Genomic DNA, 26,621 nt, shown 5'->3' with positions numbered 1-26,621 from the left:
TGAATCATCAAGTAACAATTTTCAATTTCAATTTTTAATTATATATTTGCTGTATTTTATTTAAATAAATAATTAAAAGGCATAAAGACATCCTGTGGGCCTAAAACAAAGATATGCTAGCATTATTGTCACACTTTTTAACTGAACTAACAGAACATTTCTTTGATTCAAATATACACAATGGATTAATGCATGTTTGACTGCGAAGTGTGCAAATCTAGTAGAAGACAATTCCTTTTAAAAAGCTAGTCATTTCATTCAGAAGATTGACAACTTTTTTTATTTAATTTAGTGGAAGAGAGTTATTTCTGAATTGTAATCATCTGAACACAAACAGAATGAAGTGTATCTCCTTTGCTAGAAAAAGGGTGGGAATTTGAAAATTAATAAAAAAAATGAACAGATGCAGCAATATGCCAGAGGGAGATTAATGTGGAGAGTAAAATCTGTGTGCAACAAAACTGCAGCAAACATAGTCAGTGGGAGGTGGTTGTACAATCAGAACAGGGATAAAAGAGAAATTACAAACAACACTGCACTTGTCAAAGTAGTAGTAATGAAATCCTGATTGTGCCAGCAGCTAGAACCTGTGTTAGCTCTTTAGGGTAAGGCAAGTAGCTGGATGCCAGGTAGGAGGGCAGTATGCATTGCTGGGCAATAGCCATGTTGTCTATAACAGATGGCAGGCAAAGATGGCAGGGGAGGGGCTGCTTAGCAGAACTAATCAGACAGTAACAGATAGGGCAGCTGGGAGGACTGACCACAGAGATGGGATCTGCTGAGCGACTGCAAAGTGCTGTGATGTTTACAGTGGTGCGCTTAGTGGCCTTGGGTGAGACCTTTGCATTGTCTTTACTGATCTTTACTTTCAGTCTAAGCTACACACAGAAAACGCCTCAGCATCTATGACCCACTGTTCAGTTACTCCCACATGAAACTTAAAATCACCACTAACAGTTAATTACAGAGCTAGCCCTTTGAGTATTCACACATTTGTAGCAACATGTTTCTATGGCAAAATTCTTTTTATTTTTAATTAATTATCCAAAGATGGGATTGTTTTCCAAGTATTTAAAATATAAAAATGAAAAAGGAGGAAGGAAACAAAATGTGTGGATCTTTGACCTATTTTTGCTGTAAATAAGCTAGGGAAGGTGCTGTTAAGTGTGTGTGTGTCTGTTTGGGGTGGTTGCAGTGCTCATGGGAAGGGTGTGGAAAGATATTGTTTATTGCTGTGTGAGTTAATGAAGAATTTGATTCCTTATTCTGAAGGCAAAATTAATTTTGGACATATTAAGCATGCATTAACCAATCTTATTAAGTATAAAGCACAAAAAGAAAGAATTTTTAAAAATCATTCTCCAAAATAGTTCTACTATTTTACAGAATATTCTTTAAAAATAAAATAAAAAGAGGAAATTAAATGCTGTAATTTATTTAATAAAATAATTAGTGAAACCTGATCTTGGATCAAATTAAATACTATGATTGATGCTGTTTTTACTAGAACAAGATAAATGTGTATTCTTATTGTACATTATTTTTGTATTTGTATTTACTGGATCATTGTCAAGCATTGAGTTGCTCTCTAAATTCTCCAATTAATTGATCAAATGTGAAATTGTAATTGATCTGTCAGATCAATCTAAGACAGGAAACCATCATACTTCTATAACCACCACCAACAATTGTGAACCTTATTTGTAAAATTATACCAAAAAGATGCTGAAGAAAACTGCTTCATGATAACTCGCAAACTGATCCAGCTCATCAAAGTGAATCCAACAAAATAATCTGCATCTACCTCCTGTCACATCTATTCTTCCCATAGTAGCTTCAGAACAATAGTAATTACTTTACACGTAAAGAATAATTGCAAACCATTCCACTGGGGGTGTTGCAGTGGGTTATCTTCTCATTCTTTCACCTCCAAAGCCTAGGTTTGAATCAAATCTCAACCACTAAGATGTTGTTCTTGCTTCTCTCATGATAGTATCTACTCTGTGAAATTAAACTGAGCTGACTTAACCTTTAACAATGTATGTCAATCTATTGTGTAAAGTAACACACTGTCAATTTACAGTGTTACTGAGAGAGGCTTTATCTAGAAAATGGGGGAAGAAATCACATTGGTACAGCCTGAGATGCTCAGGAATATTGTTGAATCAAAGTGAGGGACCTTTACTACTCATCTTATCATGCTACGCCTAACTTGGAGTATTCAGTGCTAAGCATAAACTGACCTGAGAACTGTTTATGACAATTCATGCGCTGACCACACTAGAAAATATTCCACAACACTATTAACACTATTACTCTTTATAAAACACAAATCTAGTATTTACGATAGCTTCTTACTCCCACTGGAGCTCCACATTCCACTACAGGTTATCAGACTAATTTTCAAAGCAGACATATATCAACTTTAAAGCATTGAAGGAGTCTATGCACTACCGCTATTGTTTTATTTCAATAACCTCAATCAACTAATTTGCCTTGCAAGCAAATTTTCTTCAGATTTGACAAAATTCAAGTGAACTTGAAATTATCAGTCCTGAGAAATGAAATAAAGTATAACATGATCTAAATGGAATGAGTAAATGTGATAAACCAGACTACCATACTACACTCATAACGAGTTCACTCCTGTGCTCGGTAGTAATGATAACTCATATGAATTTCAGATCATGCCAAGAGCCATGGGGTATCTTCTGTGCAAATTGCACATCAAGCTTATACTGCAGATGTTCAACACAGAGCAACCTTTATGTTTCTTCTCATTGCTAGTCTGTAAAGTCTTTATCTGTCAGATGGTTTAATGGTTGCCTAAAGCCATTCTTTGTAAGTGACAGCTCTGAATAAGATACAATTAGTACGTGGTAAAGTTATTATGCATTGTTGACATATTGTATTGCAAGGTAAATTTATTTCTGATGGTCTACTACAATGCTTTGAGCATTTAGTACACAGCATTCATCTGTAATTTTAGAAATAGCAAAATCAAATTCTGCAGCCTCTTTAAAATAAGGAACATATTTGCTTAGGATAATCTAAGAAATTATCTTTTTCCATCTGCTTAAAATATAGGCTTCAAAAGATTAATGTTACTTAGTTAATTTTACAAATATGCGCTACCACAGCACTTTGTTCTATTTAACTACCAGTGGGGAATATAGATAGACCATTTTCCAGTGACCTTGAGGAGCTGTACTACTTCAAGAAGCAAGAAGTAGCTTCTGGTAAACAAAGTTCACTTCTGACAGATGGATTGAATGACAAAAAGATTGTGCGTGCCAGAATAGCCCTGGCAGAGGAGGAAATCTTTAGTGGAATCCAACAGGAGAGGAGGTGTGAACAGGTGCGGGACTGCTGACGGAAGGGGAACCAGATGGAGGGAGCCAGAGCCAGTTTAGTTAGAGGAAGGGAAAGAAGGAAAGGCTATGGGATAGATGGTTAAATATATGCACAGAGGAGGGTAAATAACACAACAATCAAAGCCACCCGTGGGGGAGGAGATTTGAGTGCTTAGTATAACAGAAACATATAGTAGTGTTTAGTTTGATTAATGTTGTTTGTGCATAAGAAGCAGATGATTAATGTGTTATGTGCAATGCACAAAATGCAGACAAATTAACAAAACTAAAATTATTTAAATTGGCTCTTTGAACTATTCAGTGCTGCAGCAAATTCTGCTTACTGCTGTTTGCAATTTGTTCGTGAATGCATCGAATAGAATAATGCACTGAATAGGATATTATTTTGCACTCATTTTCAAAGACTTATTTAATATAAGTGTAAGAATTAAGATTCATGCCATGCCTGATGACTTTCTATGCAAGATCTAATATAACATTTTGTAGACATATATATATACTTTTGAAAATGCATACTTTTGAACTAGATCAGCACAATGTACATTTTTCAGATAAAAAAGTTTGAGGTTGTAGGGAAGATGTTCATTGGATAGAAGCTGAATTTTTAGAATTAGTTGCCAACGTAATGCACTTCAACTGTCAGTTTCCTTGGCATTTAAAGAATCCATGTAGAGAACCATCTTGATTTGCTGTTGGGAATCAATGGCAAATGCTATCACACTCACGGATGTTTGCAGTCTGGAGGCTGACCAGACCTTTATAAAGGAAGGACCCCCAATAAGAAAGATGTACTGCCACGTCTAACCCATCCATCTTTTCTAGTGGGGGGGGGGGGTGGCATCAGGGTGTGATTCTCACAGGACAGAAACCTAACCTAAGTGGGGCTTAGTTCAAAGAGATCACACTTTGGCTATTGTGGAGTTCTTTCGAGTGGAAATAGTCTGGATATCTCTCATGAACTGAAAGTTTGTAAATCCTCTGCTCTTGAAACAAAAACATGCTGCAGCTTTCACTGAGAATTTAAACAAATTTAAACTTAAAAAGAAGTTTTACAAGCTACAATTACCTCAACAGATGGTTGTGAGTTCATAGTTTGATTAACAGTTTAAAGACATGATGAGATGGAAATGTGTTGCTGGAGAAGCGCAGCAGGTCAGGCAGCATCTAGGGAACAGGAGAATCGACGTTTCGGGCATTAGCCCTTCTTCTTCAGCCCTTCTCCTGTTCCCTAGATGCTGCCTGACCTGCTGCGCTTCTCCAGCAACACATTTCCATCTCTGATCTCCAGCATCTGCAGACCTCATTTTCTCTTTAAAGACATGATGAGAAGATTAGCTGTATTTGATCTGGGGTCTGAATAGAGGTTTTATTTTATCATTAAAACAAACCAATCTTAAAGCTTTAATTGTAGAGTGTGATCAATACTAAATTGTTAGATTTTTTTTTTCTTGTCTCCAAATGACTCTTAAGATCTGCCCTTGATGAATACTGAATGATGACTAAGGTCTGGGATGTTTGGAGAATGCGGAGCACATGATTTGACATTGAATTAATAAAGAAGGTATGAGGGTCATAGGACGAATCAGGGGTATGAGTTGGCATGGAGAGTATGAGGGGAGAGGAAAGGTGGGAGACATAATTTAGGATAATGAGGAATTTGAGGGAATATAGAGGTGGGAAACAGTCATGACATTGCATTGAGTTGGCAAGAGGAGGGCATGAGAAAGTATGAAGGTGGTTAGGGTGCTAAAATGGGGTTAGAGCCAGAAGGCCAAACTGTACCTGAAATAAATTAAAACAGATACCCAGAGAATTAACATCTTTCTGATCAGTCCACCTCAGCTACCCACATGGCTAACCTTCCTGCAGCAAAAATCACATGATACGGCATTCTTTTTATTGGAGAAAGTTCTGGCAAGTTGGTAAATCTCCTGACTCAAGTTACTTCTCTTGGTACTGAAAATCTGCATTCAGATTGTGTAACTATGAGGACGTTAATGTTAGCGCTGCAGCAAACCTTTGTCAAAAACAACTTACTATGTAACAATGGTCACTTTAAAACTAATAAGTGAACAAAGCAAAAATAAAACAATAAAAAGCAAACTGATTTTATAGAACCTGGTACTGTAGTTTGAAAAATTGAGTAAAGGATTACATGCACTGGATATTTAAATTTATTCCTATCAAGCAGAATAAAGACACTAATTCTGCAGGAATGAGAAATAGTGGAGAATTAATTCTTCCGGTAGCCTATCTTAGTTGGGGAATTAATGCTCACAGAAGTCTAGACGGATAAAAAATTAACAATAAGAAGTCAAACTTTCGTTTGGGTTATATAATGACCTCAAACATGGCAGCCAGACTTATGGGCAGCAAGATTCCATAGGAGGTAATAAAGACCATTTAATTTGTTTAAGTGATGATCATTGAAAAATAAATATTGGTAAAGCCACTGGGGAGAACTCCTGTGCTCTTCCTTGAAAAGTTTCATGGGATCTTTCATATCTATCTGAGAGGCCAGAGAAGGCCTCCGTTTAAGATCTCATCTGAAAGAATGCAAACATAACTATACTTATAACTAGTAATACACTGAAGCATAACCTAGAACATGTTCTTTAAAGTAAGGTTTGAATTCACAATTTTCTTGAGCTGGAGGCGAGAATGCTACTGCTGAGCCATGCCTGACACTTAATAATACTCTGTTAATCTCTTCTACAAACAATCCTTAGGGCTATGGTTTATTGCAGCTGTCCTCAGTAACCAACACAATTTGTATTTTAACTGGAACATTTAATAACTTCTGCATAAAAACCTTATCTGATTATATTAAGTGTCAACCACGATTCCTAAATTAAACACAAAATACAAGCATCTTGTGTAAGAACATGCTGTCTTCTTTTTGAAATAAATTAAATTCATTGCTTAGTGTTTATAATCACACAATTGTTTTTACAGATTTAAATGTAGATAATATTTAAGCAGTGATTATTGCAAAAATACATTATTTTTACAATTTGAAGGTGTTACTGTTTAAAAACAGTTTTCTTGCTGCCCTATATTTTTGACCTTGTTGCCTCTTTCAGGATGGAAAAGGACAGTTTACTCCGCAGTCACAGTGATGATGTCAAGGCCCTGGTCTTTCAATCCCAACAACGTGAGCAAGAGCTAACAGAAAAGATACAGCAAATGGAGGCCCAGCATGATAAAACTGGTAGGTGGTAGGCATAGATTAGAGCCAGGACACCTCTCTTGCAGGCCAGGCCCACACCTCACTGTGAAATGACATCAGGAACACCTGTAACCTTTGGCTGGCCAAAGGGAGCAGATGCTAACTTCACCGGAGATCCCGAATTACATATCAGTTAGCGTTTAAAAGGGAAATGAAAACCATTGCCCACTGTCTGTTGATTTCACAGTGCTGCTCTCACATCTGTTGCACCATCTGGATTATGAGTTTATTTACCTGTGTTAAGAAACTTAAAGCAGAGTGTTGCCAGCATAAAGTGAAGAACAAGGGGCTTCTCTTGGCTTGATTTTAAGGCACACATGTTACATAAGGAAAATCGCATCAGAAGCTCAGCGGGAAATGCTGCAGGGCTTATGTTTGAAACTCTGTTTGAATACCATCTTGCTATTGCCACATAAATTTGGAATAACTATTCTTAACAGGTTGACGACTTGGAATTGATTTCTGAATTGGAGTTGTTCTTTAGGTTTTAGTCATTACCTACTTTATCAATTCCATTAAGTAAAATAAATGCAAGTTTTAAAAATGTACAGTAACCTGCCAAACTGCATCCCTGTAGCTTTATTTTTCCCATCTCTAAATGTTATTTTAGTCATCATTTGCACATTGTGCATAAAGCTGTTTTCATTATGTTTCTCTGAAGGGTAACTATAGTATTGACAAGCTGGCGCACTGACTGAAAATGTAATGCTTCCTTTGGATTTCATAATGTCACATTATAATTATGCTGAACTACCGAAGGAAAATTTAATAAGTACAGCTTCATGTTAATCAAGATAACGCCAATAAAAATATTTTTAAAATGTACACCGCCTTGTGAGTATGGACATGGAGATAAAATTGATCAGTGCTCAGTTGTGAGTCAGAGTAGACTCATTTGGTGATTTTCTTTTCCGAACAGTGATCTCATATGCAGTCCAAATCGATAGCTTCCAATCATGCTGGTTTTGGTTTTTCTTTTTCTTTGTACTGATAAGCAAGAAGTTCTGAACTTGTGGACTTTTGGTGACATAAAATAGAAAGGGAAGAATTTATTCTGAGTAAAATGGAAGTGTCTACACCAAAATAAAATAATGACTTTTGAAATCTAGTGATAACGATAATTAAACGTCCTTATTTTTATGAAGGGACTTAGGTTGCAATAGTAGAAATGGTAAGGCTTTTTTGAGATAAGCAGCTTCCATTATAATGACATTTTTTAACATCGCATTTGAATGAAATCTAACTTTAATACATTTTCAAGAGCATCCTGTTGGCTCAGTTGTTGTATGCATTGCTGAGTATGCAATGTGCGTTACAGAACAGAAGATGTCAGGTACAATTGCTATTAGCATGGTATGTGAAGTGGAGAGGATTGGAAAGTATAAGTGGTGGTCAATTTCGGGTTCACCACATGGATTAGAAAAGTGGTGAAAAAAAATCAGTCTAGGATTCACTCTTGATGGTTATCTTTTGGGAAGCACTTGTGCGTGGACATTAGCTGGAAGCAGCATTCTGTTTAACTGTAATGCTAGCCATGGATGGGTAGTTGCCAACATTCAATGTTTAGGTTCACTTATTATAATTGGCTGTTTAGGTCAAGCATTTACAATTGCTCATGTTATTATGCACATTTGATTTTACGGAATATTCAGGAATGTGCTCCAACATAGTAACATCCACAGGTTTATCTGTTATTTCTAATTACTTGTTATAGAAGGTGCATTATCTCTCAACTTATATAATTCCAGAATTCATATATTCAAAGTACCATATCTTTTTATCTACAATCTATACAATGGTTTTTTGATATGTTTATTGAGCTGGCTTTGAAATATATGAGTAAAATAAAACACAAATAACTGTTCCTAGTGAAGTAATGTTACTGAAACTACATTCCAAGGAATGAAATTTCACTTCTAATTTCAAATGCCTTTAAATTGAATAGTCAAATCATCAATGCCAAAAGTACATTGTGAAACTTCGCTCCTGTGTATTACAAGCATCTCAACTGCTAGTACTCCCTATCAAAAGATAGTCTCTGTAGGTTCACCCTTAGGCAATCTGTCTAGATTGATAACTACTTGGAGTGAAGATTTGTTTTTACACTTGTTCCTGGGATGTAAGCATCTCTGCCAACACCAGTTGTTGCCTATTCCTGATTGCCTTCGAGAAGGTATGGCTGAGCGCTTTCTTGAAATGATGCAGTACAGCTTGTGTAGATGCAACCACAGTGCTGTTTAGTTGGGAATTCTAGATTTTTGATCCAATGACGGTGAAAGAGCAGCAATATCAATCCAAGTCAGGATGGTGTGTTGCTTGGACGGGAATTTGAAGATGGTGGTGTTTCCGTGCATTGGCCCTTTTCTTCGAGGTAGAGATTAGCTTGATTAGTTATCAAAGTTGGAAAAAAAAACAGAAAACAGCTGGCTTTCTTTGGTATAATAGAGGTAAACCAGACATAACACTTTTTACATGTGGTTTGGAGGAGCTAATGTTGGACTGGGGTGGACAAAGTTAAAAATCATACAACACCAGGTTACAGTCCAACAGGTTTATTTGGAGGCACTAGCTTTCAGAGTGCTGCTCCTTCATCAGGTGATTGTGGAGCAGGATCATAAGACACAGAATTTATAGCAAAAGATTACAGTGCCATGCAGCTGAAATGATAAATTTAGATTAAGTCTTTCATCTGTTAGAATGGGTTTGCTCATTTTGGTTCTTTAATATGTAAATCCCAGAACTTCTTTTAAGTCACATTCTCAAGATAACTTCAGGTTTTCTAACAAAAGATTCCATCTCAGCTCATACAGTGCATTAAAGGTATGAGATTAAAATCTGTCTGTATCCCAATCTTGAGTCAGACTGGTTCTGTTTCTAAAGTGGGATTTATAGAATATTACATGGATTGACTGTAGGTTATGCATTTTTTGAGCAAAATAGAACATATCTGCAAATATAATTCTGTAGATACAAATTCACTCCATAGACTTATATGTGTGCGCATGCAGGAGAGACAGAGTGAGTGTGCGCATGTGTGTGTGTGCATGTCAGTGCAGGTGCATGTGAGAGAGTGTGTGTTTGCATGTGTGTAAGCTTGGTATAGTATGTGTGTGAGTGTGATGGTATATAAGCCTGTGAGAGGGTGCGTGCATGGGTGTGAGTGTGGGAGGTTGTATGTGTGTATGTGTGTGTGTGTGTGAGAGACAGCTTGTGTATGAGAGAGGGTGTACATGAGTGTGTGAGTATGTAAGTGTGTGTGTGTGAGAGTGTATAGTGCAGTGGGGTCGTCTATAGTGTGACATGAACCCAAAGTCCAGGTTGAGGCCATCCTCATGGGTACTGAACATGGCTATCAGCCTCTGCTCGGCCATTTTGCATTGTTGCCTGTCTTGAAGTCCGCCTTGGAGGATGGTCACCTGAAGGTCTGATGCTGAATGTCCCGGACTGCAGAAGTGTTCCCCGACTAGGAGGAAACACCCACCTGGAGATTGTTGTGCGGTGTCCATTCACCCATTGTCATAGCATCTGCTCAGTCTCGCCAATGTACCATGCCTCAGGACAACATCGACCACACTGTACAACCCTGTCATGGCAACTCCTCCAAGACGTGTTAGAGTGTCGACATGGATACCGCCATTACAAGTGGGGACATCACTGACCGTGTAAATGGCAGGTACTCATGTGACTCGGCCAATGTTGTCTATTTCATACGCTGCAGGCAAGGTTGCCCTGAGGCATGGTACATTGGCGAGACCGAGTAGACTCTACGGCAACAGATGAATGGACACCACACAACAATCAGGGGTGTTCCTTCCCAGTCGGAGAACACTTCAGCGGTGTGGGACATTCAGCCACAGACCTTCGGGTGACCATCCTCCAAGGTGGACTTCAGGACAAGTAACAACACAAAGTGGCCAAGCAGAGGCTGATAGCCAAGTTTGGTACCCATGGGGATGGCCTCAACTGGGACCTCGGGTTCATATCACAATCTCTCTCTCTCTCTCTATCTCTATCTCTCACACACAAACTCTCTCTCTGTCTGTCTTTCTCTTACATACTCACACACTCACATAGACCCTCGGTCATACACAAGCTCTCTCTCATACACAGAGACATACATCCTACACCCAACCCCCGACTCACACCCATGCACACCACCCTCTCACAGACTTATACCCCATTACACTCACACACATACTTTACCAAACTTACACACACATAGCCACACAATCTCTCACATGCATACACTCACTCTATCTCTCCTGCATGCGCACACATATAAGTTTATGGAGTGAATTTGTATCTGCAGAATTAATTTGCAGATATGTTCTAGCTTGCTCAAAAAATACATAACCTACAGTCAATCCATGTAATATTCTATAAATCCCACTTTAGATGTAGAACCAGTCTGACTCAAGATTGGGACAGAGATGGACTTTAACCTCATACCTTTAATGCATTGTATGAGCTGAGATGGCACCTTCTGTTAGAAAACCTGAAGTTATCTTGAGAATGTGACTTAAAAGAAGTTCTGGGATTTACATATTAAAGAACCAAAATGAGTAAACCCATTCTAAAAGATAAAACACTTAATCTAGATATATCATTTCAGCTGCATGACACTGTAACCCTTTTGCTATGAATTCTGTGTCTTATGGTCCTGATCACAACCACTTGATGAAGAAGCAATGCTCCAAAAGCTAGTGCCTCCAAATAAACCTGTTGGACTGTAACCTGGTGTTGTGTGATTTTTAATTTTTTAGATAGAAATAATTGTCACAAGTGATTTGTTACCACTTAGATTCTGTTCAGAAATTAGATCTTTTTATAACATGGCTGTTTCTGGGAAATTGCAGTAAGCGTAATAAGTTGTGATTTTAGTTTATGTTATATTGTACTACCTAAAAGTGGTTCTAATAAATTTAGCCTTCCTCTCCTTTTAGCCACCAGTCCCACTCCATATTACAATGCATATAATAAGTGATTTATTCCTTCACACCATTTCATCGTTGCCAAGGTTACTGAACATTGAGCAATTCTAATCTGTGTACATGAAGATTCTTTACATGATCTTTTATAATGTCATTTTACCAACATTGCCTTTACAGCTTGATCATCTTCCTGACCTTGTGATTTTAAAAAAAGCTTTGACAATTCCAAATTTGGCAATTAATTGCAGTGCCTAAAGTCAAGAATCACACTTGGAATATATTTCTGTATAACATAGAAAGCTATTATTTCTCAGAAATAATTTTGATGACACAGGGAGAATTGCTAATGTGTAGGTTAGTTAAGAAACTGGCTGATCCCCGTGGCATTGTTCGTGAGCAGTACTTGCTGTTTGACACCTATGACATTAATGTCAGAGGTCAACGTCAATGAAGGATGTGCTGTCGTAAGATGCAAAACAGAGACCTAATTGGAAGGTTGGGGAATATTATTGCAAAGAGTTAATAGTACATAAGAATTACAAATCCCTAAAAATAGAGCTGAATGTTGAAAAAAATTTAAAAATCTGCAGATATTAAAGTTTCTGTATTTAAGATGAGGTTTTAGCTAACTGAATTCACAAGTATTTCTTCTTTCATGATCTTTAAGCACATTTTTATTATAAAATAAAGTAAAAATCAAAAATGCTAGAAATACAAAACAGATATGGCTACATCTGTGGAAAGAGAAACCGAGAAGTCAGTGACCTAAATTAGTTATCCTGCAGGGTTCTGATCATGTCAAAGTGCCAGATAAAGCATCTGAATAGGTGCACTTGTCAGAAACTGATTCAGCCTGTAGTAAGCTGAAAATTTGAATTTTCTTGAGGTTTTTGTTTTCAGATATTTGTTAAATGTTTTTCTTATCCATTTAATTTTTATTTGGCTGCTTTTCTGAAAAGCTAAAATTTAAATAGAGAAGAGTAACAACAATAGTGAGAAATCACTCATGTGGTGCGGTGTTAAAGGTAATCCTGTGAAAAGGAGATATTCTAGTGCTTTCAGCAGTGTATAAATGCATTTCAGGATTAGCTTTTCAATACTGAGAACTTTTGCTCTATTTGGTCTCTTTCCACTCCACCTTCCTAGTTTCTTACTTCCTTTCAATATATGCTTCTTGGCCTTGCAAGGTGCTCTATTATGTTCTTTTACTTGAGGTCTGCACACAAGGTATACAATCTTGATTCAGACAACGCTGAACTAGGTATCTGTTTGCACAGTATTTTCTTAATTTTCTTATTTAAAAGCTGTAAATTTTCACGCTGATACAACAAATTGTGAACAATCTGCAAAGATACAGGGTAGCTACTCTTAGTAGAAACAAGAATACATGTACATTTTTAAATTTAAATTTGGAAGAGAAATAGAAATTTAAATTAACAAGCTATGGGAATATACATTGCTTCAGATAATGTCTGTTTATTAATTTAAATAGTGATCTTCAAAGACAGGTTCAAGACGATGAGCAGCAGCTCGTGAACTGAAAGCTGCTTCACGTTAATACATGGGAGGTATTCAAGTGATTTGTGTTTACAGTAACCTGCACAATTAAAAGTGGTTTAGTAAATGCTTTCTACTTTCATACTGTGCAAATAATTTAAAAGTAAAATGATCAATACAAAACCAACCATAATACTGAGTTTATAAGCAAAACCTAACAAATACATTCCATTTTAAGCAGCATGCTGTTATTGTCCTTAATATATTGCTGGAAATATTATAGCTTACTATATTTTATATTTTGATTGATTATGTGCAAGCATTAACTATCCACTTCACAAATAATTTGATGTAAATAACTGGAAGAAATATAGAAATAAAAATAATTCAAGTTTTGTTAAAAATATTTTAGTAAAGTTTTATTTGTGAATGTATATACTAATAATGGATATTTACACTAACGACACCTTGAAACAAAAGTTTTTTTTCTACCAAGAATGCAATACAGCCTACAACCCTATGTGCTGGTCAGTTCACATGCTGCAGGTTCTCTGCATAGCTCACTTTGTTCTAATTATTATGAGGTTGTCTCTCGTGGTTTTTTTTTTAAATGGTTCCTGAGTTTCTGAATATTTTATAGTTGACCTGACATTTCAGTTTTTCAGATTATCATTCAAATATGAAAATTCATTTTTAAATATATTTTTATAATAATTATACCTATTGAAATTTGGAAGTTGCAAGGTGAGCACAATTTGTTCAATCACAACAGTAACTTGCATTTATTTGGCTCTCCTTTTCATAAGGCCTGAATCTAAGTACTTTGCAAGGGGACTGATGTTAGAAGGTCGGGAATTGGTGACCACACAAAGCAAGAAATTTTGGGCATGATCAAGTGCGCATTTGAGGGAGTTTTAAGAGAATTTGAAATGGAATAAACAGTATTTGCAGTGAAAGGGAGATAATATAATTATAGGCATTTACAGTAATCACATTCATTACCTTAACCACATTGAGAGCAGTCTAACATTTCTTTAGGTTGTACAGATGATGGGAATGTGTTTATTGTGCAAGTGTATGGGTTAGCAATTCTAAATGGGCTTCATGTATAACCATTTAATAAGGGTACGCAGTAAATGCTCTCTAGGGCATCAACATTATGCATTGGAATAAATATCCTTACCTTCACATAGGAATGAATTCTCATTTTATCTTTTGTGTCATTTTTATTCGAATGCAGCAAATACTGAATTTCAGGTCTAATGTGCCCCTAATTGCAGTGCACTATTTAGCTGTCTCCTGAGCACCAACTCAAATAAAAGGCAACTGTGTTTCAGTGCTGTGTGTTTTTTTTTGTTAATGGGTAAAGCTGAAGGGTCAAAGAGATTTTAGATAATCGTATCCCGAGTGGATTGTGTCTGGCTCACCCCACATTCTGCCTGGCTCTTTTTTTAAAGCAATTGTTAACAGTTGCTGACAGAAACTAGCAGACTGTGAGAGGACACACTGATGCGATTGATGTGCAGACTGGAACCAGAAGGTTGCCACTTTAAATAAGTAGTGTATTAGTTGATGTATTAGTGCTTCTGGTTTAGATTGTGGAGTTATGTTCCATCTTTATATCCAGTTTAAACCGTGACATGCAGCTTTTCAGAGATCAGCAATCCAATTATCCGTTTCCTAGAGAGATACATTTTGAGTACATAAGGTTTTAGTCTGGTTTTGATGAGTACTTTTTTTTTGCCTTTGACTCTGTACCAGAATTGTGCAGCTTTGTTACAAATAGTTACAAAAGTGAGTATTTAAATACTACTGAAACTCAGTGTGCAACATTTTGCATTTAATTTGCAATTAATTTAATTTAATTCAAACATCTTTAACCTATCAGCATGCTGAATTTATCTGGCAAAGTAATTTTCACATGACCCTCAAGAGTTGGTTCAGGGTTGAGATTTTGAAGACAGTAAGTTGATAGCTTGCAGCTACGCATCTTTTTAACATAATGTTTCAAGTTCAAGATTTTTTAAACTTTAAGTTGTTGACATCAGACTTCAATTGTCCCTCTAAAGGTTGCATAGAGATTTAGGTTTCTCTGATGGCAGTCAGCGAACATTGGGTGCATTTAAGGCAACCAGCTGATGACGCAGACAAATGTTCAGCCCTTATTTGCATATGCATATGGCCTTTGATGGCTTTTCTCATACCAATGTGTAGCTTGTCGAGTTTCTAACTGATGTTGATTTCATAACTTATGACTGATATATTGGAGATTCAGGCATCCATTTAACATGCAAGAAATGTCATGGAACCATCATGTGTACAGACCATCGAGTTTAAATCCCTACTCCCATTAATAACATATGTCTTATTGACACTTATCAACATAGAGTTGTACAGCATGGAAACAGACCGTTTGGTCCAATTCATCAGTGCCAAACAGATATCCTAAATTAATCTAGTCTGATTTACCAACATTTGGCCTATATCCCTCTAAACCCTTCCTATTCATGTACCAGTCCAGATGCTTTTTAGATGTTGTAATTGTACCAGCCTCCACCACTTCCCCGACAGCTTATTTCATACATGCACCGACTTCTGCATGAAACAGTTTTGTATATGGTGTTCATTCTGCTCACTGTGAGTATCAGGTCCTTTAAATTCATCAGGAGCTGTTTCAGTGTGGTGGTAGGTTTGTGGGCCACCATGATACCAAGGCGTTGGAGTAGTCTGGTTGTCATCACTGAAATATCTTTGATGTATGGTAGGGTGGCTAAAATCTCTGTGTGTGTTGTGTCTTCTTGTTTAGGTCTGTTGCGCAGGAATCAGCAGAATGTAATCCTTGTTCCTGAATATATTGTATAGGTGTTTTTCCTCGGCTTCACATAGTTCCTGGGTGCTAAAGTATGTTTTGGTCTGTTTAAATAATGTCCTGATGCAACTCCATTTGTGGGTGTTTGGATGGTTGTGCCTATAGTTGAGTATCTGGTCAGTGTGTGTGGCTTTCCTGTAAACACTGGTCTGCAGTTCTCCATTGGCTTTTCGTTCTACTGTTACACCTAAGACGGGGAATCAGTTATTGTTCTCTTCTTCGTTGGTGAATTTCATACCGGTAAGGATGTTGTTTATATTCTTGTGGGTTTCTTCTAGTTTGTTGTGTTTTGTGATGACAAAGGTGTCATCCACATAGTTGGCCCAAAGCTTGCTGGATTGTGGGAAGAGCTGTTTGCTCTAACCTCTGTATAACTACTTCTGCTATAAGTCCTGACATTGGTGATCCCAAAGACATCCCGTTGATTTGTTTGTAGATCTTGTCGTTGAAGGTGGAGTGGGTTGTGAGGTAGAGGTCTAGTAGTTCGAGGATGCTGTCCTTGCTGATGGAGTTGATGCTGTCAGCTTTTGAATCCTTGGTTCATCTAGCAGTGAGGCCAGTGTTTCTTTGGCTAGGGTGATGGTTATTGATGTGAATTACTTTACCAGATAAATTCAGCATGCTGATAGGTTGAAAGGAAACCATGACCTCGTCATATTCTACCTTGGTGTCTTTCATGATGTTAATGAATTCCTGGTCGAGTGGATGGAGTGGGTTGAATCTTCTACCAGTTGTGTTACAGTTCCTTTGCCAGCCTGTATGTCGGTGTGCCAGGAAGTGAGACTGTGGGTCAGAAGGGGATCCCTTGCATATGTACCTTTGGTAATCCGTAGAAACGGGTGTGTTGGATCCTTCTGGTTTCATTCTTTGGATGTCCGTCTTGTTAATTTCACCTGTCTTGTGTATTTTATTCAGGGAATGCTGTAATGCTGTTTTCTAGCTGTAAATCAGGTCCAACACCACTTATTGGGAGGTGTTGGATTCAGTTAGTAGTATTTTTCAATGTATTGAGTTCTGTTCAGGATGACAATCATGTGCCCTTTGTCTGCGAGTAGGATTACAGTATTTCTGTCTTTTCTGAGTCCTTCCAGGGTTTTCCTTTCCAATGTGTTGAGGGTGTTCCCTTCTTTCTTCCTGCTTAGTGATGGTGCTACTGTCCATCTGATGGCCAGCTGGGCTTCTTCTGTAAGTCTGTTGCCTTTCAGGGTGCTTTCCAGTGCTGTTAGAAAATCTGTGGTTGAAGTTCCTCCCTCATACTAGGACTGCTTTATCCGTGTCTGTGAGTGGTTGTCAGACAGGTTCTTTATCCAAGTCACTGAATTGTCCAAATCATTGCTGTGTGAGAGCTTGGACTGTTTTTTCTTGTCGGGCTAGTCTTTTCTTTGTCTTGGTCTGCTGTTGTTTAATGTTGATGGTTCACTCTAGCATACTTGTCCAATCATGGTCAGTCACGTTAGTGTACAGCATTGTTTGGCACAAAATTTCTTGTTCGTGTTTGTGGAGTCAGTTGTGGGCATTGTTTATCATTTCTTATAGCATTCTGTGACTGTTGTGTTCTGCTGTTCTCCTGGCTTGTGGGGTGTTGAGAGATGGTTTATATTTGACACATCGTGGTAATTTGACACACCTGTTTCCTGAGACATTCGTGTAGGAAGTGCAGTTGCTGGTAGGTGGCTGTCAGTTGGATGGTGATGGTTACCTATCTTCAGGCTAATGTGACCATGTTTGCATCTGTAGGTATTTGAGAGTTTGGAGAAGATTTGTAGCTCAGGTTATGGATCAGGTTGTAAGTTTGCTCGCTGTTCGTGCCAGAAGCAGAACTGAAAATGATATCACCTACCACAACAAACCAATTACATAAATAGCAAGCGGAACTGAACACCAACGCTTCACCAGAGGCTCACTGATGATGTTACCTTACATAGTGATGAAACAGCTGAGAACAAACCCACCAGCTCAGCGAGCAAACTTACAATCTGATCCGTGACCTGAACTACAAATCTCCAAAATCTCAAATGCTTTTTTGCATTTAGAGAACCATTTATGACACCAGAGCTACAGGATGTTCACCCTTGTCCTCAATGAATCTTATATAATTGTGGAATGTTTTTTAGGAGAGGGAAGAAAAATTATAAATGTTTAAAAATTAAATTAGTTGCATAAGTATACAAACCAAACCCTCAAATAAATGACTAAAAAAAAAATCTTGCCAATATCTACTTATTTTCTGTAGGCGCTGCTCTATTGCCTTGTTCTTGAATGGGCCTGTCACCGTTTATTATGCATCCACAATTAGGCTTCCAAAGGTATGCCTTTACTTCGGCTTCCCTACTAATATTTCATGACTGTTTGAGTGTTCTCTATCTCAGCTTGAAGCCTATGATAATTATAAGGGAACTGCCATTCCTGTGTCTGGCAAAATCTCACTCATCTAGTTGCAATAAATGCAATAAAGTCAGGTGTTTTCATGTTCTGACTTTTTTATTTGGCAGTACATATTTAATTAACAGAAAAGACTAGCAAATAGAGATTGAAGTTCATGCATTATAACTTTACTTATTTGCAACATCCACTCTGCCAACTTAAGCCCATGATCCATAAAGTGGAAGTAGGGATAATGTTCAGTCAGGATACTATAAAATGGACAACAAGCAACACACAATCTCCCCACCTCCTCATAATAAACCCCATAATTCTCATCCCTAAGGTATTCAGGCCTTCCTGCTCCATGTGCTTCCACAGCTCTGATCTCCTCAATGCTGCCAGGAGACAGCCTTTTCACTTGCCGCACTGCCAACCTCTGAATTCACACTATCCACTGTTGATAGACCTCAACTCTATTAGCTGACTGCAGAAAAGAGGGTCCTTGCTAAAAGGTCATTGCCACTATTAAGAAATCTCAAAAGCCTCAGATTCACACCTCTATCATGTGCTAACGTATGACGGACCAGTATCTCCAGTTATGCTAGATCATGCCACTTGTTAATTGTTACATCTAAACCACCCAAATATTCAACTTTCAACTGTATCTGGGATTGTCAGGCTGTAATGCCCACAGCCCCACTCCAGGATATGGCTGTTTTTCTACCTTGTGTTACCAAAGTTAATTCTAATGTATCAAAGCTGCAATTCTGGGCACTGTGCTTCCAAGCCCATAATTTGCTTCCCCAAATGTTTCGCATATCCCTTTCCCCTGAAGTTCAAGACACCATCTCTCCCCTTCCTATGGTATCCCAAAGCTCTCACTCCAGTCTTGTCAGTCCTCCCTTTAATTTGAATGCCGTCAAGAGCATAGTTCCTCTCACAGTCTTTAATGTCCCCATTTCCTTCCGCCTGTACAGATATATGCACCTCAATGAAACCTAAGACTTTGGAACTACTGTCACATGGATCATGCGATGGAGATAGAACAGTTCCCATCTTGAACGCTCCAATCATATTTACCTGGTCAGAAATAGAAACCCGGGGATCACTCACAATTTGGTTTGCTTGGAATAGCAAAGGCAGATTTGCCTGAGGCTTTGCAGACTTGCACAGAAAATGAAGAAGGCGGTTCATGACATGAGTACCACTTTAATTCAGCCATATAAGTACATGAGTATTTCCATTGAAAGTGCAGTTACGTTCTTGGACCATTAAATGCACATCTGCTGAGTGAATACAGGAAATACTAATTAGCTTAAGCCAGTTGTATGATGTGTTCTGTAGCATTGGCAAATATAGTGATGGATGCATGTACAATCAGTTGCTAACCTGATGAATGTAGATGTGCAGGTGGGCTGTGAAAGGGCTGAGATCATCCTGAGGAAGTGGGCATCGATGACATGAGCAAGATTTATTTCCATCCTAATTGGCCCTTGAAAAGCTGGTAGTGAGCTGCCTCCTTGAACTTTTCAAAAAAATTCATTCATGGGATGCATTCATTAAATTTGTTCATGTTGGCTGGGACATCATTTATTGCTCATCCCTAGTTGCCCTTGAGAAGTTGCTGGTGAGCTGCCTTCTTGAACTGATGCTGTCCATGTGCTTTAGGTGGTCCCACCATGCCATTAGGCAGAACGTTCCATTATTTTGTTTCACGAATGATTAAAACAATACATGTTGGGGTGACTTGGTAGATTGGTGAGGATGAGATCAAGTAGGTTTTTCCTTGTGTTGGCTGCCTTACTACCTGTTACAAGACAAGTCAGGCAGTTATGTTTGTGTTTCTGCTGTTGTGCTGCTGCCATTGTTCCTATAGTAGAAGAAATTGCAAATTTGGAAGGTGTGTCAAACATTGTTGCAGTACATCTTTGGGATGGTACACACTATAGCCAGTGTACTACACTGGTAGAGAAAGTGAACGTTCAAGGTGGATGGGGTCCAAATCAAGTAGGCTGCCTTGTTCTGGATTTCTTAAGCTTTCTGAGTGTTGTTGGAATTTCACTTATCCAGGTTATTGGAGACAATTCAGTCACACTCTTGACCTCTGTCTTGCAGGTGAGGTCAGAAGGTGTGTTACTTGCTGCCACTGACATGCATTTTTTAGTCACAGCATTTATATGGCTGGGTCAGTTACGTTTATAGTCAGTGCCCACCAGATGTTGAAAGGAGGGAACTCAGTGATGTTAATGAAGAAGATCATTGCCTGGCACTTGTGTGAATGTTATTTGTTGTTTATCAGACCAAGCCTGAATGGTATGTGGGCTACTTCATTCAACTGTATTTTACAGTTTAAAAGTTGGAGACCAGCTCACCTTCTGTGGCTATGTCACTCCAAGCCAATCTCGCATGTACTGACTAAGTTGAAGGCTGACATTTATGATGGCGGGGATATCACGAGGAGGCTGAGACAGATCATCCACGTGACACATTTGGATGCAGAAGCTTCAGGTGTGTCATTTACCCTCACATGCTGGATTTTTACCATGATTATGGATGGGATGTTCATTAAAACTTCCTTGTCCCATTAATTACTTAATTGTCCACCATTATGCATGGTGAGAAGTGGCAGGACAGTAGAACTTCAATCTGATCCGATGGTTGTAGAATTACTTAACTCTGCCTTTCGGTTGCTGCCTCCGTTGTTTAGTATGCCCCAGTGTTTTACCTTCCTGAGGTCTGCAGCTCATATTTAGGCATAGGGGTACATCTACTCCTGGCATGACTGTTTGAACTGCACATTGAAATTGGTTTGATCCTCTGTTTTGATGATAACTGTAAAAATAAGGGATATGCCTGACTATGAAGTTACCGATTGCACCTCGCAGATACTGAATTGTGCATTGTAGATCTGGATTGTGAATTTATTGCTTTTAACACAGTGGTAATGCCTCAGAACATAATGAAGGGAAAGAAATGACTGTCTCCACATGATGGGCTCTCCTAATATTTTCATGAGTATATTTATGTGCAACAGGTAGATTAAATCAGATTAAGTTGGTGTTTTCCTGAAGCTTCTTCTCTCACTGTCTGCTGTAGATTAGGTTCCCTACAGTGTGGAAACAGGCCCTTCGGCCCAACAAGTCCACACCCACCCAGACCCTTTCCCTCTGACTAATGTACCTAACACCATGGGCAATTTAACGTGACCAATTCACCTGACCTGCACATCTTTGGACTGTGGGAGGAAACTGGAGCACCCGGAGGAAACCCACACAGACACAAGGAGAATGTGCAAACTCCACACAGATAGTCGCTGAGGCTGGAATCGACTGGTGCTGTGAGGCAGCAGTGCTAACGACTGAGCCACCGTGCCGCCCCCATAGCCACCCCGTAGGTCCAGTCTGACAACTATGTTCTTCAGCATTCAACCAACTCAGTGAGTAGCGGTATCACTAAGTCCTGCTGGTGATACATATTAAAGTCCCCCACCCAAGGTACTTTTGGTTAAATATGTGGACTCAATAGATTTGTTGCATTAGGTTTATGTACTTGGATTCCACTTCCTCTGACAATGATGATCTGGTCAAAGTTTTCTGGGTCAGAAAGAATGGTAAGTATCCTCACCACTAGGGTCATGCTGATGATGCCTGCCACAAATCAGGCCTGCACGAGGAGCACCGTTGGTTCATCTCTCTGTCTTTACGCATCTCGCATATCTCCCTCCATTTCTATTTTTTGCTTTTTCTCATTATGTACTGTTCAGCCTCCATGCCAAACAGGGATAGCTCCAGAAATGATTTTCTCGAGTTCCATGGGAAAAAAGCAGATGCAGCTTCAGGCTTGGGCCTGAGGATGATGCTGATTGTCCTTGGGTTATGGTCCTTGGTCTGTTTATTCTTTCTGTCTCTCTTCTGTTAGGCAGTGAAATCTGGTCCCAGCTAGTGCAGAAGGTGCTGCATCATGGTTGGATAGAAAGATACTGTGAGCTAGGAACCCAGTCAAGAAGGCGATGGGAGGTTTGGCACCTGAGTTACTGTTAATATTTAGTCATAGGCCTGAGCAGGTACAGCAATGATAACCCAGAAGATTTATGTTTTGACATATCTTGGAAAGGAAAGCATCTTATTTGTGTTGATGCAGTCAAAATAAGATTGTTTCATTGCCTTATAGCCAATGTGTGGGGCTGAATTTAACCTCTAACATGACGGTGGGCAGGCTGGGAATTTCACACTGCCAGCCATGAGCCTCTCTTCAGGCTTGATCCTGATTGTGGCCATTTTCCAGGAAGTGACATTGGTAGGGATGAGGAGGTGGAAAGGAGGTTGATGCAGCTATCTAATTAAGTTAAAAGATCCTCTTAGTCGATTCTTAAACTTTTCCCAGTGTGACTGCACCTTAGTGCTGCAAACTTCATAATATCCCAGGGTCGGTGGAGAGTGGCATTGATGGTGGGGGAAATTCAGCATGATGGGAATTGTTTAAACTGCAGGTTTTTCTTTTTTATAAAAAGAAAACTAGCAATTGCCTTTCCACAGGTTTTTTTTGTAGGAGCAATCTGTCTCCAAAGAACTGTCTGTTACGCTACATGCACCAATAGAAAAAGTGAAGAGAATTAAGGGGGCCTCACAGCTACCAGAAATTAGTCCAAGACCTGGGGTGGCAGGGATAGTCATGACATACAATTTGGCAAGTTCTGTATTAAAGCATAATTTCAGAGGCCAAGTGGGATTTTCAATTTGATCCTCTGGGTGATGGGCAACATAGTCCCCATAACAATTCAGGTCTGAGACACCCATTTGAGTGTGAATCCAGGATCCTGAAGCCATCAGGAAAATCCAGCCCCAATTGATCTTTGGCATAAAAAGAAACTCTCAACAGTAATTGAATTTTAATTTTATCTAGAATCATCTAATGAGGATTCGTAAGACTAGAATTTCAGGAACAAAGGTTAGTAGTTAATAAATCAGTTCCAGACTTAGAATCAGGACCACAGCAGACATTAGGTGTGTTCTACCTATTTAAAAAGCTGATTGCCTTTCTGGAATCTACAGTACAGGGGTGGGTAGGAAGTACAACTAAGACTTGAGCAGGAGTAGAGTGAACAGGGAGTGGAAAACTCAGGCCAGCCCAACTGGAAAGAAAGGTGTAGAAGCGAAGCAGTCCGGCTTAAGTGGAAGAGATTTCGGCAGAGGCTGTGATGCAAGCGGGACCAGGAGTTTATGTGAGCTCATTAGTGTCAGAATCTTGTGAAAATCTCAGAATTCCATCAGATTCTGTAGATGCTTAGATGCAATTTAAGATTTGCTCAATTAATCTCTCAGGGCTTTTGCCCGAAACGTCGATTTTCCTGCTCCTTGAATGCTGCCTGACCTGCTGTGCTTTTCCAGCACCACTCTAACCCAGACTCAATTAATCTCTCAACCATTTCATTTTTACAATATCATAGTGATCTACTCACTCAAAATACATGGCATTTTGGAACAATGCTGTTATTAATCTCAATCCAATTCTGAGTGAGCAGTGTCATGGCTACTGTAGCTTGCAGGGTTTGCTTTTAGCTTATGTGATGGAAAACAACATTTTGTTTTATGATTGGGACATAGAAAATAACTTATTCTAAAATGAGAAAACTCTAAGATTTAAACAATTAACTTATGCAGAAGAAGAAAAGTAACTGGCAGCTTCATGGTCAGGGTGCAATCAACATCAGTTTTAAAATATTTAAAAGATGGTAGTGCATACCATGGGAAAGTAGGGCAACAGAACTGATGTGCTCTGATAAAGACCTGACCCTAGAGATAATATGGGAAAAGTAAATTCTTTCTGAAAGTCTGCAGTGTGAAATCTAAATCTTAAACAAAATTTTAGGCTCTCTGCAATTAATGCACTGAATTTTGGAGTGAAATTCACAAGCTATTCAAATTATTTTTCATTAAATAATCTTCCTACCTTCCACACACAATGTTGTTGTGAAATGTCTAATTTTGTGACTCATTTGTTTTAGTATTAAAAGACATTTTATTAATTCAAGAATTTAGTTTATGAAATATAAATTAAATGAAGACGCTGATAAACAGACCTAAAGTAATTGCAATGCAAGGGATGGCCCATGTTTATTTAGTAAGGTCAGAGTTGGAAGTGGTTCAACACTGATCAATGAATGATCTCTTTCTGAGTCTTTTGGTAGAGATGGAGTGCAGAATTAAGGGAAGTGGGCTGCTCATTGCCACCTCCCAGAAAGAAAGTCACAGACAGCTGATAAGAAGCCCACCCTGCAGCCATTTTATGTTGTGTCAAGATAAAGTGGTAGCAAGTGGGCTTTCCACCTTTCAGCTTCTAGCTGCTCTGATTGGTCAGCAGTATTGGCTTATTAGTGGGTGTTGCCAGGGCTAGTGGAAGTAGAATGAAGAAGGCCCAGTGGATTGCCAGAGTAAAGTAAGTTGTGGGTATTGGGTAGAAAAAGTTAGGCCAGTTTAGGGAAAGGGCATGTGTTGTTTTCTTAGGAAGGAACGTGGGGGGGAGGTGGAATCTCCAAATATGTGAAGGCATCTCCCCTTCCTTTTGGACTGTTTAAAACATGGGAAGAAAAAGGGCTACCATTCAGCCCATGCTAGTATTATATATTTTCATGTCCACTGAATCCCTACTAAGTAGAAGCAGACCATTTGGCCCATCAAGTCCACACTGACCCACTGAGGTGCAACCCACCCAGAGCCAATCACTACCCTATCCCTGTAACCATACATTTCACATGCCTAATCCACCTAGCCTGCAGATCCCTGGACACTCTGGGCAATTTAGCATGGCCAATCCACCTAACCTGCACATCTTTGAACTGTGAAAGGAAACCAGAGCACCCAGAGGAAACCCACACAAACACAGGGAGATAGTGCAAACTCCACACACAAAATTGCCCAAGAATTGAACCTGGGTCCCCAGCACTGTGAGGCAACAGTGCTAACCACTGAGCCACCATGCCACCCGTAATGACACACCTCTGGGCAAGTGGGTCTTGAACCCAGTCCTGGTCCAAATGTAGAGACACTGCCAATACCCAACAAGAGCACTCACTATGCCAGTATTATATGTGGGCAGCATATTATTTGGGTCATTTGGCCTTATTACAAGCTCCATTAACCCTTAATTATTAAATATGATGGCTGGGCTATTGAGTTCATTGCCTGCCCAGCTGCTGTGTTATGGGGGCGAACTTGGAGGACAAGAAGATGGTAGACTCGATACCTACCTATATTATGTGTACCCCACCCAGCCACCTGCTGAAAACATGCCTATAAGGGGTGGGTGTAAAGTCCAGCCTGGGATATCCATACCTGGGACAATAAGAGATTAAAACTAGTCATATGGCATCCTAGAACAGAGGGAAGACTTAGGAATTGGAGGTAATTAGTCTAAATCTTCGTCTTGGGTTTCCGGATAAGCAACCTGGAGGGTTTTTATTTGAATTTCTGTTTGATGTCCCACAGAAACAGGCAGTTAAATAGATGCAGTTTTGAAATAAGAGAGAATGTACCATGAACTGTAGACCAGTAGCAAATGGCGATTAGAAAATATGGATAGTTTCAGAGGTACAAAGCAAAAAAAAGAAAGGCCCATGCTTGAGTTGTGCTGACCACAATCATGAGGTTTAGGAGGTTTGCCTAACCAGTTGTTTGTGCAAGCACCTTAAGAAATCTGACAGTTCAGTGAATAGTGTGAACATTGAGGAGATTCAAAGTGAATTCCTGAGAGTGGTAGCATGCATTGGTTTTGTGTCAAGAAAAGTGAAAGAATTTTCAAAATCGTCTAAAATATAGAATACTTGGGTGGTAATAAAAATAAAGCAGGGAGACTCATGTCAAGGTATTTGTGTGTAAGATATGTGTTTATAAAATATAATGTAAGTTACTTCTGACTGCTTGGTTTAGTCTTGTACAATAAATGTTTTTTTGTTTAAAACATGTAATCTTATAGTGTATTGTTTTCAGTTAATAGCTGGAAATTCAAATCTCTTTTTAAAAGTTACTGGTCTCTAAGATCCTGTCATGTAAATATGCTGTGGGATAGCAATCCTTTAAAATAAGTTTAAATGGCAACACAGATCTCAAAAGTAGCAAAGTTTTGCAAGTATACACGAACAAAGGAAAATTTTATATTCACTCTCATGTTAAACAATGTGAGGTGAAGCTAATGATAAGAAGTTGGAATCTCAAGATTGACATAAAAGTTAGATGCCAATTCTAAAGTAGAGTTCCCAAATGATTTTACCTATGTACTTGAAATATCTGTAAGTTACAAAAACAAAATAATGGAGATGCCAGAAAACTGAATAGATAACAGAAATTGTCAAGAATGCTCAG

The 26,621-nt window shown here is 38.8% G+C and overlaps 1 protein-coding gene across 1 annotated transcript in view; it reads left to right on the top strand.

The window, feature by feature from the left end:
- The window catches only part of sdccag8 (SHH signaling and ciliogenesis regulator sdccag8), a 346,220-nt gene that overhangs the window by 207,377 nt on the left and 112,222 nt on the right, over window positions 1-26,621 (top strand). The window contains exon 14 of the mRNA XM_043695478.1: window positions 6,458-6,585. Coding sequence (XP_043551413.1) covers window positions 6,458-6,585 — 128 coding nt within the window. The remainder of the gene's footprint in view (window positions 1-6,457; window positions 6,586-26,621) is intronic.

Source organism: Chiloscyllium plagiosum, chromosome 9, assembly GCF_004010195.1.
Source record: "Chiloscyllium plagiosum isolate BGI_BamShark_2017 chromosome 9, ASM401019v2, whole genome shotgun sequence".
Taxonomy (NCBI): Eukaryota; Metazoa; Chordata; class Chondrichthyes; order Orectolobiformes; family Hemiscylliidae; genus Chiloscyllium; species Chiloscyllium plagiosum.
Note: the sequence above shows the minus strand (reverse complement) of the source record. Positions and strands in the feature narration are given on the sequence as shown.